Here is a 22,558-nt window from a genome sequence, read left to right on the forward strand (position 1 = left end):
TGAATATCATGACCAGTAAGTCTTTGTTTGGAATGTTCACTTTCTTCCTGTTTGTGAGTGGGGGTTCCTCTTGTAATAAATAAAACATGCTATGTATTTGAATCATTGGTGATTTTAAATGGAAAGGATGTGATTATGTGCAAGAGTAGGCCCTGAGGTGGACTGGCATGCAGTGCAGTGTTGGTTCATTCCTCATACCTAGTGGTGCCACCATAACCTCCTGCCTACCACAACGCTAAGCTGGATTAAGCCAATTTGTAAATGTGAAGTGTGTTATGTTTTAAAATATTTCTCTCTATTTATAAAAAAAAAATCTTGGAAGGCTTGGAAGGAGACGATATGTGATCTTCTCAGAAGACAATTTGACGTCCTGCGAGAGACACTTTAACGTCACACGAGATAAGGCAGTGAGACAAAAGGACAGCTGCTGTACAGGCCTTTAAATGATCGACGCACAGTGCAACAAGCAGAACACGCAGCACGGCAGCAGCAGGAGAAAGACAGCAGCTGATCAGACCGCATCTCCTCAGTGTGCGTTCGGCCTCCTTGACAACAGGAACGCAGAGACGCGAAATAGCTGGAGCGTAGCACACCCGGGTTTTGTTGAATGGGAGGGGGTGGGTGAGCAAAGCAAGCAGGGGGTATGTAAAATGTTTCAGTAATCTACCATACTAATAAGGGGAGCTGATGAACCAGTGATTAAGGGAACTTTATGTTTAGCCAGGGCATGGACAGTTGCCCGGGGGACCCATGCTAATCTATGTATGTTGCTGTCAATAAATAAATACTATACTATACTAAACTAAAAATATTTATTATTGTGTTACAAGTGGACATTGGCATTCGCCTCTCATTTAGTATCACGGTCACTTCTGCAACCTCAGGTGCCTGTATGTGTACGGACCTCACGCACTACATAACGTAAGAAGTGGATATGTTAACATCACTTCAACTCAATTCTCTGCAAAGAAATTTTGCAAATGTTTGTGTTGAACACTTGATTAATAATAAATAATTTATAGTAATTTCATACTGTGCCATCTCCGTCTGTATGGTTTACCATTTGAGTATCATTTATATTTGAAATTTTTCTGTTTTTTAAAGCTCATGTTATATTGTTCAAACATTTGTGTTGATTAATCTTTGCTGTACGGCATGTTTTTTAATGTTTAAAACACTGATTTTGTTGGATGTACCAATACAATATATATATGTTTCATTTTATCGACCATTTACATTTTTTTTTCCTGTGTAGGTAGGGGCCCCTATGCATTGCTTTGCCCGGGGCTTATAATGCTGTTAAGACAGCCTTGTGTGTAGCAATTGAATTCCATTACTAAATTTGAAATGTGTTTCTTGATCTGCCAGGATGACGATACAAGAGATAACACATACCTATAGTTTTTGTGTTTGCTACTGAAAGTGAAATCCATTCTTGATATAGAGTATCATCATTTGCTATGATAAGGACATGTATGGATGTACTATAGATCCTGGGAGCATTGGAATCAAAGGATAAAAAACTACTGTCATAGTGTTAAGACCGTGTCACATTATGTGACTATTCCAGCAATTCTCAGTTGCAGCCTACATTTCCATAATTTTAGCCAGTCGGAGACAGTCGGCAGAGCACTCCAGTGAAGGTCATTCACATGATGTGACAGGTCCAGCGACTCACTCTGATAAAATCAAGCAGGTCTGATTTTGTCATTGTTCGTAAGGGCCGGCTTGTGTCTATGACAGCTGATAACCAATGAATGCTCATTTGGAAATACAATGCATATAATACAGCGACAAGGAATAAGGAACATGGGTGGATCTGGACCTCACAAACAGAAGAGAAGTTCATCTGTCTGATATTTCGTGTTTTCTGCACTGTCACAGAAAAATCTTTGCTCTGTCTTCAAAGAAGGCAGTTATGGAGCACAGATGAGAACGCAGAACATTTCTTTATTTGCACAAGTTATGTTCAAATGTCTCAGTCCATGGAGTGAGTAAAACAATTAAACAATTTATCTCCTTTTATACTTTTTTTCTAATTACCATGCCCTTAATTAATACATAACGTCATACAACTCTTGACATGCAGAACTTTATTACCTCCTCCAATCAACTAATGTCACTAGTAATAAATTTCTGACTCTTGTTGATTTTCCCGTTATTATGCACACCACTTCATTAAGACAGGCGTTTTGCTGATTGTCCTAATGATCTTAGCATCGCTTCATAGGAAGGGTGTATGGGCTTTCCCATCAGTTTATCTCTACTTTCTGGAGGGGTATTTATTACTCATTTGCTTCATTCCAACCTTGGAAAATTATGTTGGTAGCTTCTATAAGATGAGGCAGAGACCTCTTGTGCTTTCAGCTTTAAGTTACATTTAGTGAACTCTTGAGTTACATTCTTTCCTTTTCGCTTGTTTTTAATAATTTATTCTGTTTTGGCTTTGTAGATATATACTTGTAATAAACTGTAAAAGATTATTATACCTATATTAACTACAAATTCCATAGTACCAAGACAGAATGAAAAAGAAAAAAAAAGGCAGAGATTGCAGTTAAACATACCATATCTGTTAGCTCTTCATATAGTGTCAGGCCCACACAGGCAGGATGTTATTGGCTTTCACAAAAAGGGGTGAACAGAACTGTGCTGGATGGTCGGCACTCAGTCAGTAAATATAAATGCCCAGCGATTTTCAGTCAAGTAAATTGACACGGTCCAGTGATGAGATAAGAAAATTCAATTGGCAAGTCTGACGTAGAAGTTAGAAGTTGTGCAATGTGACACCAGCTTTAGACAGTCAATCACCAACTTATACTGTAGGTAACTGGACACACAAATGGCTGAGGTACAGACAATACTGTCTATTTTACAGAGAGAATTAGAGGTATGTAGTCTATGTAATTGACCTTATTGTGTGTTTATTTTGAGTTCTTCCACTAAAAGTTTTGTATAATGTTTTTTTCATTGGTCACTTAGTTTTATGGATGTTACTATATGGTTTTTAGATTTTTGAAATCAAAACAGTAAAAATGAGCATGACAATGGCAGTAAACAATGTACAATATATTGTGTTCCATACACAATCAGATTTTATAGTGACAACAGAAAATCAGCTTGTGAGATTGCTCACACTACAAGAGAGCTGAATAAAATTTCTGACATGACAGAAATTCTTCCAATCATACGCCAGCCCAATCATAAGATGAAATCTGGTATGGCAACCCCTCTCGAACTGCACATGAAACAATTGACAATGAAGCTGAAATTTGCACCAACTCAGAAAATCAGCATCTACAAATTCACCTTTAAATCATGCCAAAATTGTACAGTGTATGCCCGGTATTACGTGACTTTTGTCATGGAGTATGTCAAATTTGCAGACTGAAGTCACTGATCTCGTCTTTGCACCATGTCAAATTACACAACTGGGATATTTACTTTCCAGTACAGCCGTGTTCAACCCTTTTTCTGACAACCAAATTTGTGCTGCCTGACAGAGCCGTGAAATGCTATGAAAGGGCAGCCGTGGCGAGTTAAGCAGCAATCTCTGCTCCTTTTGTTTCCATTTTGTCCAGGTACTTAAATCCTAATAAAACGGTCTCCCTTTCATAGCTGGACTTTTCCAGGCATCAATTTTAAATTAGCTTATTATTAATTTGAAAAGGTCACTTTTAAGCTGGTTTTGTTGCCTATCAATCAATCAATCAATCAATCAATCAATCAATCAATCAATCAATCAATCAATCAATCAATCTTTTAAATACATTGTTGCATTTTTTCAAAACTATCAGTCATTTTAATGAGTCACTTATATATATATTGTGGCATAAAGGGGGACGTACAGTTCCCCTAACCCGGACACAGACAGGCAGACAGACATAAGTATAAAACCACCACACGGTTTATTCCTTTTCTTGCCTTTTCAGCACACAGTGTACATATTACCAACAAATAATGCTTAGTCCCTTCTCTCTCATTTCTTCTTCTCTCCTTCTATGCTGTTTCCACTCGACTCCATGCAAGCTTTGTCCTCCACCTCTCGACTCTGGCTCCTCGAACGTTGTGAGGCGGTCTCCACTATAGTGCACCTGGAAGTGCTCCAGGTGCTTTCAGATCCTTTTCAGGCAGCACTCCCGGGTGTGGAGGAAGTGCTGCATGGGCACCCGGAACTGCTCCAGGGCACCCAGATCCTCTTCTGGCAGCAATTCTGTCTCTGTCCAGGCCCCTGGCCGTTCACCACTATATATATATAGCTGTCTAGTGAATGAGGAAGGCCCTGCCCCCCTGCTCAAAGCCCACAGCCACTCTCTTGGATTTGCATAAATACGTCGACACCGCAAGCGAACTGTGGTACAGTGTGATGAGAGAAGTCGCAAAATCAACCGCAAAGTTCAAGCAAATTATAAAAAACAACCAGATCTAAATCCGTTAAGTAATTCTCTCATGAAAAGCAGACAGACATACAGACAGAATGCGCTTGGACCACAAAATTTTTAAAACTGTTTCTTAGCAAGCACCTATGGGTCAAGGGTAACCTACATTCCAAATTCCCAAGTCCTCATGGTTCGGGAGAATTTGTGATGAGTGACTCAGTGGTATTTGGCTTTTATATATATTATATATATTGTGGACTGTGCCCGGCAGTTTATTCCGGCCAAGTCCCCCAAGCCGCCAGATGGAGCCCTCCCTGCAGTATGGAGGTGCCCCTAAGACCAGCAGGGAGTCATGGACTATGTAGTTTTTATTCTCAGCCCTGCTGGATACCACAGGGGCCGCAAGAGGGAGCTGCAGGGAGGACCAGAGACTTATTTGTACACTATGACCCGGAAGTTCGTCATAGGAAGAGCGACGGACTTCCGGGATGAAGAAAAGTACTTTTTACCTGACCCGGAAGTGATACAAGATCACATGGACTGGGGACTGGGAATACTTCCGGGTCAGGGAATATAAAAGGACTGAGGGAACTCCCAGACGGCGAGCTGAGCTGGGTGGTAGGAGGGCAACGCGCCTGGGAGTGGAGGATTATTGATTGGTTATTGTAGTGGTTTATGAATAGTGTGGAGTGGAGGGTGCTTGGTGCACATTATTATAATAAATATAATTATTGTAGCACTTTTACCAGGTGTTTGGTGTGGTACCTGAGGGTTCAAGGGAGCACTACTGCCCCCTACTGCGACAATATATATATATATATACTGTATATATATATATATATATATATATATATATATATATATATATATATATAATTGCTCTTTTTCATGTGATTCTTTATTTCATAATTACCTTTACTGATTTCATTTTGGCACAAATTGCATTCCATATGCACTCCTGCCCATCGAGATTGCCCTCCTACTTTAAAACACCTGACTCTAGTATTCCAGTGCTCTTCCTGAATTGTGAGGGACACACAACGAAATTTTATCAAGTGACAAAGTCACAACAGTAGCGAGCTGGATTATTAGATAATGCATGTTCTCCCCGTGTCTGCCTGGGTTTCCTCCGGGCCCTCCGGTTTCCTCCCACAGTCCAAAGACATGCTGGTTAGGTGGATTGGTGATTCTAAATTGGCCCTAGTGTGTGCTTGGTGTGTGGGTGTGTTTGTGTGTGTCCTGCGGCTGGTTGGCACCCTGCCCTGGATTGGTTCCTGCCTTGTGCCCTGTGTTGGATGGGATTGGCTCCAGCAGACCCCCGTGACCCTGTATTCGGATTCAGCGGGTTGGAAAATGGATGGATGGATGGTATGGCTTTCCTCAACTCTTTGCAACCCAATGGAGTTGGATAATTGGATGACATTTTAGCTATAGTAATGTATTGTGGAACTCAGAAAGTCCATTTGAAAGCTTAACCTTGTGTTTTTGATTTTCAATATAGCTGTTTTTGTTGTGGGACTTTTGTTTCCTTTATTTTCTCACTCCTTTTGCACCATTTTGAAAAACAACGGGTTACTCCAAAGGCACCGTCATGGGTAAAGCAGTTGATTCACACCGGCTATGCATTTTTTTCAGCATGTATTGTATGTATGACAGTTTTTATTCACATTAATTTTCAGAGAACAGTGGCTAGACTGATTCCAGGACCACAGGGTACGAGTTTTGAGGAAGTATTGAAGAAGCTGAACCTTCTCTGTTTAAGCAAACAGATTAAGAGGCGACATGATTGATGGTTTTAAAATTATGAAAGCAATTAGTGCAGTGCATCCCCAGCTGTGACTACAAAATGATTTTAACAAGAACATGGGGGCACAGTTGGAAACGTGTTAAGGGTAAATTTTGCACAAATGTAAAAAAGATTATCTTTGCACAGAGAAACACAGAAATATGGAATAAATGACCAAGTAGTGTGGTAGACAGTAAGACTTTAGAAGATTGTAAAGTGCTGCAGAGAGTTGAGAAGTTGGCCCACAATATTACTGGCACTTTGTTGCCATTTGTTCAGGACATACATAACACTCACTGCCTTAAGAAAGGAAAACGGGATAATAACAAACCTCAGACATCATGCACAGTTGCTCCTTCCATATGTGAAACTGTACAGGACCTCTGGCACTTGCACCAGTAGTTTCAGGGACAGTTTCCACAGATCATAAGGTTACTGAACTGCCAGTCATACTCTGCATATTCTTATATGTATATTTGTATGTATTGTGAAGCGAGGAACTCTGGAGAATTCAGAAATCTTTGGGGTGCCAACACAACTACAGCTGTTTAATAATAAAAGTAAAGAAAGTTCAAAACAGTGCCTGGAAGGACACACCAGATTTTTAGGCAACAAAAGAAGGGCTTGCCTCTCGTGTGCAATGTACTGGTTGAGCTCTCTGTCTCGAGGTTTTCTCAGTGGGTTAAAAGAAAGCTTCCTAGACTTGGTGTCCCATTTGTATGCCTTTGGTCCAAGGAGAGTCGGTGCTGGTGGTGCCCAGCAAGGACATGGCTAGACATCATTTCCCGGTTACAGGTTACCACTGTTTAGGACACCAGAGATACAGTTAGTGCCAGTGACCCCTCCTGCTTGGCGGTGGTATTGTATGACTTATATGACACCTTTGGAAGGTCCCTAACTGTACAAGTGTAAATATATACTAGCTGTGTATGGTCTTCTGGATAAAAAACAACCCAAAGACACACTTTACTATATTTGTGAATTTGGAGAGGCATCACCTAACTCTTATGAATTACAAAGTACAGAGGAAATGGACCCACCTTGTGCTTGCTGTCTCACTAGCTTTCACAATGGCGATACCATATCTTGGTGGCATATGAGTCCTATTAATCTTTGTCTTGAAAAAATACCTCCTTATATAGATAATGTTTTTAGAGTAAACTTCAAGCCTTGCCCTCCATTGCTGAAGTGTTTCACTTGCACGTTGTTGAGCCCCGGTCTTTGCTTTGTTTCGACATTGTGTCATTAGCATGACGTCATTGTTGCCTGGCGGCGTTTGATGCACACAGGTCTTTCATTGTGAGAAGTGAGGTGCATGAAAGTATGGAAAAATGTAAAATGGATCTAGTGGTTGTGGTTGAGAGTGAGCAGAGCGGACTGCGCCATACACACACTCCATACACACATACACAGGTCTTTCATTTATATATGTCTAATACACATACTACTGGTCAAATCTTTTAGAACAGCACAGTTTTTCCATTTTTTCTTCATGTGTAATCTGTTGAAATGCACTGGGTAACCTAAAATGGTGGAAAGGTAAGCGATAAACTGGCAGAGGTTTAAATTAAAAATTTAGGTTAGCAAAAACTGAAAAAAAAATGAATTTCAAAATTTTACAAATGGGCCTTCTTCATGGAACAACTAATAGGTTACAACCTACAGATGTTCAGCAGCAATTCGCCATATGGACACGTAGTGCTGACGTACTTCCAGTGAAATCTCAGCCAGCTCAGTCACATCCGTTGTCCATATTGCAGTTGTGATTTTTGTTTAATGGCAAGAATGTCTGAGACTTCAGCGTACAGATAGCTCTAGAGCTGAATGTTGTTGTGTACCTTTATGTTCAGTTTCCAGTAAGTACAACAAGCTACTTATTTTATTTTTCATACATTTCCCATCCGATGCAGAAACCCGATTTAAATGGATCATCGCAATCAGAACGAAAGCTTTATGGTTAGTTCCCATACCTAAGTTTGTAGCTGCCATTTTAAAAAAGAGGATTTTCACAAGCCAGGGTCTGAGTCAGTGAGCGTCCCCTGTGTTATTTGGGGGGAATAATTTCTCCATTCCACTTTAAAGACCGGGGGTTTGGGGGAGAAGAAAGTGACAAATGGAGGTTGACACACCGGGCAAAGAGGAGGATAATAAAGTCCTCGAGGACCACTACTATGCTTCGGCTCAGATCTAGCACTTGTCAACCTAACGCTTAGTGAGAACATGTCTCTCAGAGAGGAGATCCTCCAGCTGTGGAAACAAGCTGAGACCCCCACAATGAAGCAGCAGTTTGGCATTCACTGTTTTGCCAGCTCAGACAGAGACATTTACTTTATTACAACATAAGATGTCCAGCCAACTCATGTTATTATGTATTAAGCTTACATATTCATCTGTCACTGAATAAAGTTTGAAATTCAATTTTTTTTTTTATTTTTAAGAAACTTAATGTTAGTATATATTTGACCCATGTAAGTTAATGGTAGACACAAGGTTTTTTAAGATGTCTGGATCTTACCTTAAATAATTGTGGCTGTAGCTTGAACCCTATAGTGCTTCTGACTTTTGGCACAATGTCTGAATGATGTGACTTATGTTGTTTACTGTAAGTCTGGGCACAATAGCTAGTCCATTTTGATATCAACACCGGAAGTGAAGCAGCTGGCTGACACAGAATCCAGAAGAGAGTTTGCATATAGCCTATTAAAGCAAATTAATTCTAACAAGTTGAAGCAAACAATTTGCACAGGTGTCCCAACTTCTCTTGATTACTTTAAAACCCTCTGACTGTCTTAAAGCAGACATGGAACGGTGTTTCTACACCCTCTGAAGTACTACTTAGATAATAAAACATGCTAGAAAGTTGTACATTTCAGTGATAATAGAAAGAAAACAGCAATTAACAAATGAAATGAGACAGAGCATTATTATCCTTAAAAGTGTATGCTTTTCATTTAGAGAAATTGCAAAATAAAAATCAAAGTGTCAGTGAGTACAGAGGTGTCCTACACAATCCAAAGGCAATTGGAAACTGGAAGAAACTCTAATAGGAAGAGATCTGGCAGACCCAAAGTCACAAGACAATCAGAAGACAAGTTTCTGTGTGATGGGTACCTCACAACACAAGAGCTTCAAGCAGAGCTTAACAGTGCAGGTCGATTAAAGCAAATCTCAGTTCCTAATGTGAAGAGGAGACTTTGTACAGCAGGTTTGACAGAGCGAGTAGCAGTGAGAAAGCCATTCGTCAAAGGACAAAATAGGGCCTTGAAATACCAGCTGTGGACTACTGCAGACTGGAAGAAAATCTTATGGTCTCATGAATCAAAGCTTGAAATCTTCAGTTCACCATGCAGGGTGTTTGTACACCATCGAGTTGATGAAAGGGAGGTTCCTCAGTGTGTGACAGCAATTGTCAAACATGGAGGAGGAAGTGTGATGGTCTGGGGTTCTGAATCTAAAGGGTTACCACAGTTTGGCTGTTATATCAGTGAAATGGTTGCTACTTAGATGAATCAAAATTCTGAATAATATTTTGTACACTTAATGATTCCTTAACTTATTTTTTTGCCATTTTTTATGTGTTCTGTGACTTGATTTGATGAAACAGTAAGACATTAAACTGTGTGCATTTCCTTAAAAACTGAAAAAACTAAGGTGTTCTAAAACTTTTGATGGGTAGTATATATATATATAAATATATTGTCACAAAAAACGACCAAAAAACATCAAAAAGGTTTGGGGCAGCCACCCGTATAAAATGCTCTGGTTGCAAAAGGGTAAATAGTCGTGAGATGTTTACAGGTCGGAGTCCAAAACAGAACTGAGCTGAGTTCAAAAGTATGATGGCTTTAAAGGCCAGGACAGGAAGTGACGTAATCGGGACCGGAACTGGAAGTGATGTCATTGGGACTGGAAATTACATCATTAATAGCACTGGTACCGGAAGTGATGTCATCAATGCTGCTGGAACCTAGCGGGATTTCCCGTGGATGGTCTGCAGAGAATTGAGAGAAAAAGTCAGTGCAGCTTGCCACCCCTAGTCTTTTGTTGTACTGCTATTATTCAAGCCCTTTAGCTGCCTCCCAATTGCATGTATGTGACATATTAAATGTAATTCAGTCTTCCTCAGACCGGAGTCCTCCCAGGGTGCCTGACTAAGATGGCGGCTCTTCCGATTATGATGTGTTCTGACAGGAAGAGGCTGATCCAGGTGGGAAGATCACAGATGTGATGATGAAAGAGGAGAGCCGTCAGTCTTCTGCAGAGGGAGGAAAAGAGACACTGCTATCACACAGATTGGCAGAGAATTGCCATCACCAAAGCCTTTAAACTGTCTCCCATGTACACATGCATGACAATATATATAGAGATAAATATAGAAATATACAGTATGTATATATAATTCTATGAATGACGTAGTATCATCTCATTGTGTGTCTTTTATTAGTATTGTGTTAGTGTCACAATTCTGACAAGACATGTAAAAATGTCACTGTACTATATAAACATGACAACAATCTTGAAAGACCAGAGAGGGTGTGAAAAGCAGGCATTACAGAAGATAAAGAGAGAAATTAAAAGGTTAGTTAGTCATTTAATGCTAGTGAAATAAGTGATCCAAGAGTGAGCCCGAAGTTATCTTCTTCTGCTTTTCCTTGAAAGGAGTCCTTGAAGACCTGTGAAGGAGCTCAAGGAGTGAGATCTGTGCAGCTGTAATCAAGACATGTGAAATGTTCTCAAATAATCCTAGCAAGGCCTATTTTGACCAGTTGTTTCACCTATGAAAATGGGTGAACAAGTTTTGCAAGTAATGTAGGAAATGTGATTTTTGCCTTATAAGCAGGCCCAGTCTGTAATATTACATTTTCCAGAGGAACAAGATATTATTGTAATCTTGGTGGTGTATTTGCAAGTGATACCGTGACTCCTTTTCCAAATGGGAGGTGACAAAAGTGACATAGCTAGGTCTAATCCTATCACTCATTGTAACTCAACTGACCTAGTAATGTAAGATTCTATCAAAACTGAAAGTTGAACCAATTCAGACAGTCTGGTGAGAGTTTGTATGGCAGGATCTTGAACTGGTTGTTTGTTCAAAGCAGATCTAAGGGCAATGGTCTTCACTGCAAGGAATGACTTTGTACAGAGAAGTAATGTTCATGATAAAGATAAAGCAGTCCAATCTCTGAAACTGCAAGATGTCAAACAACAGGAGAGCATTATTAGTGCCTTTTAAGTGTGAAGGGACACTTTCATCCAATTATTACAATACAGTTTATTTTTGTATAGCCCAAAATCACACAGGAAGTGCCGCAATGGGCTTTAACAGGCCCTGCCTTTTGACAGCCCCCCAGCCTTGACTCTCTGAGAAGACAAGGAAAAACTCCCAAAAAACCTTGTAGGGAAAAATGGAAGAAACCTCGGGAAAGGCAGTTCAAAGAGAGACCCCTTTCCAGGTAGGTTGGGCGTGCAGTGGGTATCAAAAGTAGGGGGTCAATACAATACAATACACAGAACAGAACATTATTCATTAGGCTATCAAGAAAAAGAGCAGTGGGGCAGTTACATGTGGAAACAATGCAGCAGTAAGTGGAGTCTGGGAAGGAATAAGAACTGAAATATATGTGAGTTTTCCACAATAAACTGGTTAGTGTTCCGACATACATATATATATATTTTTCTGGCTAATGAGAAGAGAAATGGTTGATATAACCTCCTGTCATTAATCATCTGAAGAGTCTGGGAGAAGGGAAAATAGGCAATTGTGTTACAGAGTTGTTTGGAAACCTCCACAATCTATAGATCCTTCTTCTAGACCACTGGCACACCACCTTAGTCTGCTGGTTAGATAATAATATCACCTATGTAGGGCAACATCTGGAGTGGCTGAAATTCATGTTTGGGGAGATTGGACCAGTGTTTGTTGGGATGACAGAGTTTGCTTAAAACATTGGTTGATGAAGTTATCCACAGATGCGAATTGTGCAGCTGGTGAGTCCACAGACTCTGCTTTGGGTTAATAAACCTGATGGTGCAAGAATCGCTCTCTCTGACAGTGTTGGTCTATCCTGAAAAAATGTGATCTGAGGCAAATTCTTTAGATAATGTTGTTAAGTTCAATGTGGATTTTGGGACTGTCCAAGTTCTTTACCGCATGTACAGTAAAACAGTCAGGCACTGACTGAGCAGTGATTGTTCCTTTGTAAAAAATAGAGACAGAGGGTATGGTGACATCTAGGTAATTGTTGGAAAGAGTAGGAGAAGCTTCTCTTTATGACTGGTTTACTAACGCTAATCCTGTTGGCTTCAAGAAAAGTCATTCCACTCATACAGCTCTACTTACCATTGTCAACACGTTACAGGGTGGTTCAGATCTAATTATGCAGATCCAGATAGTCTGGATGACTTTGATTTATGCAGGGACAATTCCAGCTCAGCGCAAAGACGATTCTTCATGTCGTCAGTTTGCACACTTCTCGATGGTCCAGGATTTTTCGGGTGATTTTCTGTGTAATAAACTTAATAAGTTATAGCGTAATGAAAATTGCATAATTAGATCTGGACCACCCTATACAACACGCTAGAGCTACCAACATGTTATCTTTGCTCATCTTGCTAAATCTCTTTTTAGCCTTTGACACGGTCAACCACCAGATCCTCCTTGCCACCCACTCTGACTTTGGCATCACTGGGACTGCCCTCATGTGGCTTGAGTCCCACCTCTTGGGCAGATCCCACTGTGTGTCCTGGCATGGGGAGATGTCAAGGGTACATGAGGAAAACATTGGGGTGCCACAAGGATGGTGCTGGACCCTCTCTTGTTCTCCCTATTTACCTCTTCACTGGGCCCTATCTTCTAGTTCCATGATATCTTTTATCAGTACTATACTGATGATATACAGCTGTACTTATTGTTCCCTAGAGAGGACCATGTGTTATCAACTAGAATCTCTGCATGTTTTGCTGGTATTGCAACCGAGGTGAAGGAACACCCTCTCTAACTCAACTTGGTAAAGACTGACCTTCTTGTTATCTCAGCTCAGCTAGCTGATCAAAAACCCATCTCTGTTCGTCTTGGTTCATTTTCACTAACATCTGCTAGTAAGCATGCAATCTTGGGGTTGTGATTGATGACCAGCTGACTTTAAGGACCATGTTACTATCTATCTTATAGATTTACTCTATACATTAACTGCAGGATCAGACTGTATCCAACAGACTATGCAACACAACTCCTGGTCCAGGCCTTGGTTTTGTCACTTCTGGTCTATTTCAACAATCTGCTGGCAGGAGCACTGGCATGTGTCACCAAGCCACTGCAGATGATTCAAAATGCAGTGGCACATGTGGTGTTCAATCAGCTGAGTCGGGCACATGTCACACCTCTCTTCAGATCACTACATTGGCGGTCTGTAGTGGCACGTATTAAGTTCAAATCCCTGATGTTTGTCTGCAGAGAAGTCAATGGATTAATACCTACAGTGGTGTGAAAAACTATTTGCCCCCTTCCTGATTTCTTATTCTTTTGCATGTTTGTCACACAAAATGTTTCTGATCATCAAACACATTTAACCATTAGTCAAATATAACACAAGTAAACACAAAATGCAGTTTTTAAATGATGGTTTTTATTATTTAGGGAGAAAAAAAAATCCAAACCTACATGGCCCTGTGTGAAAAAGTAATTGCCCCCTTGTTAAAAAATAACCTAACTGTGGTGTATCACACCTGAGTTCAATTTCCGTAGCCACCCCCAGGCCTGATTATTGCCACACCTGTTTCAATCAAGAAATCAGTTAAATAGGAGCTGCCTGGCACAGAGAAGTAGACCAAAAGCTAGACATCATGCCAAGATCCAAAGAAATTCAGAAACAAATGAGAACAGAAGCAATTGAGATCTATCAGTCTGGTAAAGGTTATAAAGCCATTTCTAAAGCTTTGGGACTCCAGCGAACCACAGTGAGAGCCATTATCCACAAATGGGAAAAACATGGAACAGTGGTGAACCTTCCCAGGAGTGGCCGGCCGACCAAAATTACCCCAAGAGCGCAGAGACGACTCATCCGAGAGGTCACAAAAGACCCCAGGACAACGTCTAAAGAACTGCAGGCCTCACTTGCCTCAATTAAGGTCAGTGTTCACAACTCCACCATAAGAAAGAGACTGGGCAAAAACGGCCTGCATGGCAGATTTCCAAGACGCAAACCACTGTTAAGCAAAAAGAACATTAGGGCTCGTCTCAATTTTGCTAAGAAACATCTCAATGATTGCCAAGACTTTTAGGAAAATACCTTGTGGACTGATGAGACAAAATTTGAACTTTTTGGAAGGCAAATGTCCCGTTACATCTGGTGTAAAAGGAACACAGCATTTCAGAAAAAGAACATCATACCAACAGTAAAATATGGTGGTGGTAGTGTGATGGTCTGGGGTTGTTTTGCTGCTTCAGGACCTGGAAGGCTTGCTGTGATAGATGGAACCATGAATTCTACTGTCTACCAAAAAATCCTGAAGGAGAATGTCCGGCCATCTGTTCGTCAACTCAAGCTGAAGCGATCTTGGGTGATGCAACAGGACAATGACCCAAAACACACCAGCAAATTCACCTCTGAATAGCTGAAGAAAAACAAAATGAAGACTTTGGAGTGGCCTAGTCAAAGTCCTGACCTGAATCCAATTGAGATGCTATGGCATGACCTTAAAAAGGCTCTTAATGCTAGAAAACCCTCAAATAAAGCTGAATTACAACAATTCTGCAAAGATGAGTGGGCCAAAATTCCTCCAGAGCGCTGTAAAAGACTCATTGCAAGTTATCGCAAACACTTGATTGCAGTTATTGCTGCTAAGGGTGGCCCAACCAGTTATTAGGTTCAGGGGGCAATTACTTTTTCACACAGGGCCATGTAGGTTTGGATTTTCTTCTCCCTAAATAATAAAACCATCATTTAAAAACTGCATTTTGTGTTTACTTGTGTTATATTTGACTAATGGTTAAATGTGTTTGATGATCAGAAACATTTTGTGTGACAAACATGCAAAAGAATAAGAAATCAGGAAGGGGGCAAATAGTTTTTCACACCACTGTATATACTCTACGTAGACTCGCCCTCCCCACCTTATTTGCTAAATATTGCTTTGGATTCCTGTATGTCTAATCATTTTTCTCTGATGATGACTCCTAACAGAAGTTGAAAGCTTAGGAATAAAAATCTATTTTAAGATATGTGATTCATTTTCTCCTTTTGTGGATTTCCAGCTACAAATATGCAAACCGTATCACAGATGATATACACATAGGCCTGAATCGCAATCTGAATATTTGGACGGTTACCTACCAGGTAACCCTTGTCGTTGGTGGGCCAGTCTGCAAACATCTGCCTCTTCTTCTCAGTTGCAAGAAGCAGATCATAGACATATGATACAGTACCTGACAAATAATACAAAGAGTACATGACGCATGACTGTGATTCAGGTCTATGAATGTAATACACTGATCTTCACCTTGCCAAGTAAGTAAACCAGCTGACGTGGTGCAAAGTGGTGCTGATGTCTGAGGTTCCATCCCTTTAAGGGGAAGCAAAGGTGCATACACCTGATGAGCTCCAATTAAGGTGAAACACGTGTCATGTACTCTTTTTATTAGTTGGCAGGTAGTGTATCATATATATACTGCTCAAAAAAATTAAAGGAATACTTTTTAATCAGAGATTAGTATCAAGTCAATGGAACTTCTGGGTTATTGATCTGGTCAGTTAAGTAGCAGAGGGGGTTGTAAATCCATTTCAGCTGCTTTGGTGTTAATGAAATTAACAACAGGTGCACTAGAGGGGCAACAATGAGACAACCCCCAAAACAGGAATGGTTTAACAGGTGGCAGCCACTGACATTTTTTCCTTCTCATCTTTTCTGACTCTTTGGTCAGTAATTTTTCATTCAGCCTAAAGTCAGTGTCACTACTGGTAGCATGAGGTGATACCTGGACCCTACAGAGTTTGGTTGCACAGGTAGTTTAACTTCTCCAGGATGTCACATCAGTATGTGCCATTGCCAGAAGGTTTGCTGAGTCTCCCAGCACAGTCTCAAGGGCATGGAGGAGATTCCAGGAGACAGGCGGTTACTCTATGAGAGCTGGACATGGCCTTAGAAGGTCCCTAGCCTATCCGCAGGACTGGTATCTGCTCCTATGGGCAAGGAGGAACAGGATGAACACTGTCAGAGCCTACAAAATGATCTCCAGCAGGCCAAGGGTGTGAATGTCTCTGACAAAACAATCAGAAACAGACTTCATGAGGGTGACTTGATGGCCCAAAATCCTCTAGTGGGCCCTGTGCTCACTGCCTGGCACCATGGAGCTCGATTGGCATTTGCCATAGAATACCAGCATTGGCAGGTTCACCACTGGCGCCCTGTGCTTTTCACAGATGAAAACAGGTTCACCCTGAGCACATTTGACAGATGTGAAAGGGTCTGGAGAAGCTGTGGAGTACATTATGCTACCTGGAACATTGTTCAGTATGACCGGTTTGGTGGTGGGTCAGTGATGGTCTTGGGAGGCATATCCATGGAGGGATGCATGGACCTCTACAGGCACCTTGACTGCCATTAGGTATCAGGATAAAATCCTTGCACCTATTGTCAGACCCTATGCTGGCGCAGTGGGTCCTGGGTTCCTCCTGGTGCATGACAATACCCAGCCTCATGTGGTAACATTACGCAGGCAGTTCCTGGAGGATGAAGGAATTCATAGCATTGACTGGCCCCCACGCTCTCCTGAACTAAATCTAATAGAACACTTCTGGGCATTATGCTTTGGTCCATCCAATGTTGCCAGGTTGCACCTCACACTGTCCAGGAGCTCAGTAATGCCCTGCACCAGATCTGGGAGGAGACCTCCCAGGACACCATCCGTCATCTCATTAGGAGCATGCCCAAACCAGACGTTGTTAGGCATGCATACAAACATGTAGGGGCCATACAAACTACTAAGTATGATTTTGAGTTGCTGCAATGAAATTTCGGCAAAATGGACTAGCCTGCTGCATCATTTTTTCACTTTGATTTTCGGGGAGTCTTTGAATTCAACCCTCTGTAGGTTGATCGTTTTCATTTCCATCAAACAATGTGGCATCCTTTTGTTCCTAACACATTAACCAGTCCATAGCAGTAGAAATATCCAGCATGATTTTCTTTCCATTGAGATCTGATGTGTTTTAAAAGTGTTCCATTAATTATATATATATATATATATATATATATATATATATATATATATATATATATATATATATATATATATATATATATATATACACCTATCCATCCATTATCCATCCATCCATTATCCAACCTGCTATATACTAACTACAGGGTCACGGGGTCTGCTGGAGCCAATCCCACCAAACACAGGGCAAGGCAGGAAACAAACCCTCTGCATGGTGGCAGCCCACCACATATATATATATATATATATATATATATATATATATATATATATATATATATATATATATATATATATATATATATGGTGACACTTATGGGGTACTAAGCTGATGTTACCACTCACGTCTGCTGATGGATGGCATCTGGATCTGCCACCTCTGCGTGGTGTTAAATCTCAATTTAGACTCTTTTCATATGTAGCTCCTAGCTGGTGGAGTGAATTGCCCTCCTCCACATGGAATTCTGGCTTCCTCAACATGTATAAGAAGCTTTTCAAGACTCCCTTCTTTGGTAAATTTTTGACCCAATTGGTTAAGCTAGGTTTCCATTATCAAGGAATTGTAATGCTCTTGTATTTCTGTTCTGGGCTCTTCACTTGAAATTATCAATCTTGTCTCCTTGTTCTGTAGCACTTCTTCCCAAACAATCCTTGAACTGATGTTTACTTAATTATGTTGACTTCCTTTGTAAGTCGTTTTGGAAAAAAATGTCTTCTAAGCAAATTAATGTACTGTAAATGTACAAAAAATGTACAAGACTATCCTTAAGTCATTTGGTAATTACTGGCTATTATTTATCCTTAAGAAAGGCTTATTCATTTTATGTTATAACTAAGAAATTCAGGCACTAGTAATGTCAGGTCAGGTCAGGCTGGGGAGCATGCAGTGGTACAGTGCGTTGCTGCACCCAGAACACAACAAAACAGCTAGGTATCCTGGTTGGCAAATCCTTCAGGCAGACATGCAGTCCAGTCCCAGCCTTTGGAAATGACCCTCTATCTGCTGCAGCCAGGTGTTATGTGGGTGTTCCCTTGGCCTAGTCCAGCTACTCGGGTCCCCAACAATGAGGATCCTGTGAGCCGGATCACCCTTGGGAAATCGTACCACATGGCCTTAGTGCCGTAACTAATGCTCCCTCACAATGCAGGTAATGTGCCTTATTCGGGACTCCATGAGCAACCGCTAATTCAATACAAAGTCAAACCAGCTGTACCTAAGGATTCTCCAAAGAAACACACAATACTGAAGGAGTCTAGTCTTCATCTCAGGTCACTGGATAGCGTCCATGTCTCACAACCATATAGCAAAACAGGAAGCACCAGGACTCTAAAGACTTGGACCTTCATCCTTTTTCAAGGATATTGGAAGCACCACAAACCCCTATCCAGAAACCTCATGACCCCCCCATGCTCTCCCTATCCATCTACTAACTTCATAGGAAGAGTCACCAGAGATATGAAAGTCACTACCAAGATACGTAAACCTCTCGACAAGGTCGACATTCTCTCTGCAGACACACAAACTGCTGATGGATGTGCCTAAGAGGTCATTAAAGACCTGGATCTTGGTTTTTATCCAGGACACTAACAAGCCCAGCTTGCACTAGTAAAATAACCTATAATTTAATAAAAAAGCAGGCCGTTTTGAAAACATGTTCTTAATTTTGCATTATGCTTTAAAATACTACACTAGCAGCAAATATGATTTTTTTAAATAAATCAAAGTTAAAAAACAAGCACCTGCAGCAAAAGTACAAGAGGGGAAACATCAGGTAGGGAGACCCTCACATATTCATGTGGGCAAATGGAGAACCTTGGAGGAATAAAGGTTGAGAACCTCTGGGCTAGAGGACTGCTCCTCTATCTTGAAATGCAGTGTATGATAACATTATAAGTATAATGTCTAGAATTAACTAGCTAAAAATATTTCAATAAGCAGATGTTAAGTTTTAAAAGTTAAAAACAGACTCACTCAGAATAACATGAAGGATGTCTGGAATGGAATGGGTATAGTTACTGGACTCATGCAATCTGGGTTTCAGGTGCTAGAAGGGGATGTGGACAAAGCTAATGTCCTTAACCAATTTTTTAACATATTTTGCCTCTCATTGCCACCTTCTTCCAATGACCAAACTCCCTATACCATCCCTACCACATCAACAACATCTACAACATCAATTGGAATGGCCAGTGACAAGTCCACCTCCGATTAATAGTGTGAGCTGTCCATAACTAAAGACTAAGTAAGGCGTAAACTAAGGAAGCTACACACAGGAAAAGCTGTGGGACCATATCAAGTCAGTCCCTGAGTTCTTAAGGCCATTGCTGACCAACTTTGTGATGAACACTGTCAACTATTCAGTCTGTCCTTAAGGCTCCAGAAAGTGCTGCTTCTGTGGAATACATCCTGCATTGTTCCTGTTGCAAAGATGACTCATGCCTCTTCACCTAATGACTACAGACCAGTGGAACTTACATCGTACATCATAAAGACCTTTGAGATACTGGTCCTGGACTATACAAGTCCTCTTGTGGTATACCACCTGGACCCACTGCAATTTTTTTATCAGACAAAGATTGGAGTGGGGGGTGTAATTATCTATCTGCTCCACAAAGCTTATTCTCACCTGGACAAAACTGCCAGCACTGTGAGGGTTATGTTTTTTGATTTCTCCAGTGCATTCAATACCACCCAGCCATCCCTGTTAAAGGGTAAACTCAGAGATATGCAGATGGATGAACCTATGGTGTCCTGATAACGGACTACTTGTCGGACAGACCGCAGTTTGTGACTCCAGAACTATGTCTGGGATATGGATCTGGAGCACCACAAGGAACAGTCCTGTCTCCCTTTCTCTTCACTCTGTACACCTCTGACTGTAAATATAATACCTGGTCATGTCACTTGCAGAAATTCTCAGATGACTCTGCACTCATATGGTGTATTGATAAAGGGGATGAGACAGAGGAGAAGAGTCCGGAGGAGAACTTTGTTTCTCGGTGCAAAAAAAATTGTCTGCAACTAAACATCAGTAACACCAAGGATCAAGTTATTGACTTTTGCTGAACCAAAGAGCCTCTGTGTCTGGTCACTATTCGGGGAGATTATGTAGAGGTTGTCCATTCCCTCAAGTACTCGTGGGTCCACATCATTGACAGGTTGGACTGTCCTCGTAACACATAGAAACTATAAAAGGGCAGACTGCATTACTTTACTGTGGGTAGTGATATCCTTCACATCTTCTACAGCTGTATGAGGGCCAGTGTGATTTTCTGTGCTGTGGAGTACTGGTAAGATCAGTTTAAGGAAAGCCCACTGATTCAACAAGTTAATCAAAAGGGCAGGCTCAGTTATGGGATGCACGCCTGACCCCCTGAAGGTAGGAGCAAAGAAGATAATTAAAACAAAACTCAGTACCATTATGAACAATACTGCACATCCTCTCTCTGACACAAAAACTGAGGACTTGCAACAAACAAATCATTCATCAGAAGTGCGTCAAGAAACACTACTGGGGGCTCCTTTATACCAACAGCATTATGCCTGTATAATGCCTCACTGGAACTGTGACAGCCAGACAGAAGTTTTTCTTAATTTTTAAATTTCTTTCTTTTTAGTCACTGTAGTATGTGTTTAGATTACAGTGTTTGTGTATGTGTAGATTTACTTATTTAAAGAGCTTCTGTAAAATGTCAAATTGACCCTTGAGGACAAAGTTCAATCTGCCGATATCAAAACTACAAAACATAATCACAAAAAATATGTTTGAAAGTGTAACTGAATGCAACATCATTTCATACGATATAAGACAAGCTTGACTGTGTTTACATTTTCTGAAGTGAGTCGGTAGCTTCGTAGTGAGGTAGGCGATATAACTAGTCAGTTCGCCAGTCCAAATAAAGTCAGTTTTCGGCGTGAATTCCTGTCCAACTGTTTCTAACTCAACACCGCCTCCTTGACATAAATTCAACAACAGGACGTTTCATCGGCGAACTAAAACGACAACAACAAACCCCCTGAGCAAGCAGACCCATCCGCAGCCACGTACTCGGCGTTACGCGCCGTTAACCACACCCCTTGCGTCTGCGTGGGCGGGTACGCAGCAAGACACGACGGCTGTTGTAGTCGAATACCGCTAAGAGGTTAAGTATGCAGAAGCTGAAAGTCGACGCAAAATGTGAGCAAGGGTTTATTTCTCATATGAAGAATAGGGGGTACCTTCCGTCCTAGTGCGGGTAGTCCCTGTTATCATTGACGATAAAAGTCCACTGTTATCTGGTTCAATTATACCTGACGCACAGCCTGTGGCGATTCATTTGACTACAATTCCCAGAATTCACGTCTCCACTTAACGGGGTTCCTTTTGTTGCAGATCTTCGCTCACAGGCATTTCTCAATCTGGCTCTGCGTGGTGCTGTATAGGTGGTGCGGATCTAAAGCAAACTCAGTTCTTCGAATTTGAGTGTAGCCTACATTAGTACATTATTGACGGGTTTGGAAAAGACTACCACGTTTAAGTGCAGCGTTTTTTAGCTGCCCCAAGCAGTTTGTTTGTTTTTTTATTTTTTTGTTTTGAGTCTTTAGCGCTATTGAGAGATCAAGGCCTTTTTTGTAATAATAAAAAACCTCGCCCTCGTTTCACACATACCTCCTCAGAAGAGTGTGGACATTTTCAGTAATTGTTTTATTTACTCTAGCGAGCTTCAACGGTCACCTCGTGTCACTAAAAAGGGGGAAAAAAGAGGACAGCGGCTTCGTGAGACAGAACTGCCCTCCTCCCCTCAGGGGTACTGGAGAACATGGCTCAGCACGGTCAGCACCAGGTCGCCAGCATGAAGGCCCTCATGTTGGAGATGAAGAGCCTCCAGGAGGAACCGGTCGAAGGGTTCCGGATCACGTTAGTAGATGAAGCGGACCTCTATAACTGGGAGGTAGCCATTTTCGGACCCCCCAACACCCTGTACGAGGGAGGCTATTTTAAGGTAAGCGTGGGCCACTTGGGGCGAACACGGTGCTAGAGGTGGTTGAGCTTGCTACATCATTCGTTACAGATACTGCCCTAATAAAATAAAGACCCTTTTAAGCTTGATCTACAAGACAACTACCTCGACAGCTGCGGGAGGGGGTTGGGGTGCGCCTTTGTCTTCGTTTTCTCCCTTCCTTCCTTTCTGTAC

The 22,558-nt window shown here is 41.2% G+C and overlaps 1 protein-coding gene across 1 annotated transcript in view; it reads left to right on the forward strand.

Moving 5' to 3' along the window:
* The first annotated feature begins 21,766 nt into the window (after window positions 1-21,766).
* Window positions 21,767-22,558, forward strand: part of LOC120537711 (ubiquitin-conjugating enzyme E2 R2-like) — a 30,306-nt gene continuing 29,514 nt past the window's right edge. Inside the window, exon 1 of the mRNA XM_039766850.1 lies at window positions 21,767-22,366. Coding sequence (XP_039622784.1) covers window positions 22,184-22,366 — 183 coding nt within the window. The 5' untranslated portion in view covers window positions 21,767-22,183. The remainder of the gene's footprint in view (window positions 22,367-22,558) is intronic.

This window comes from Polypterus senegalus, chromosome 10, assembly GCF_016835505.1.
Source record: "Polypterus senegalus isolate Bchr_013 chromosome 10, ASM1683550v1, whole genome shotgun sequence".
In the NCBI taxonomy this organism is placed as follows: Eukaryota; Metazoa; Chordata; class Cladistia; order Polypteriformes; family Polypteridae; genus Polypterus; species Polypterus senegalus.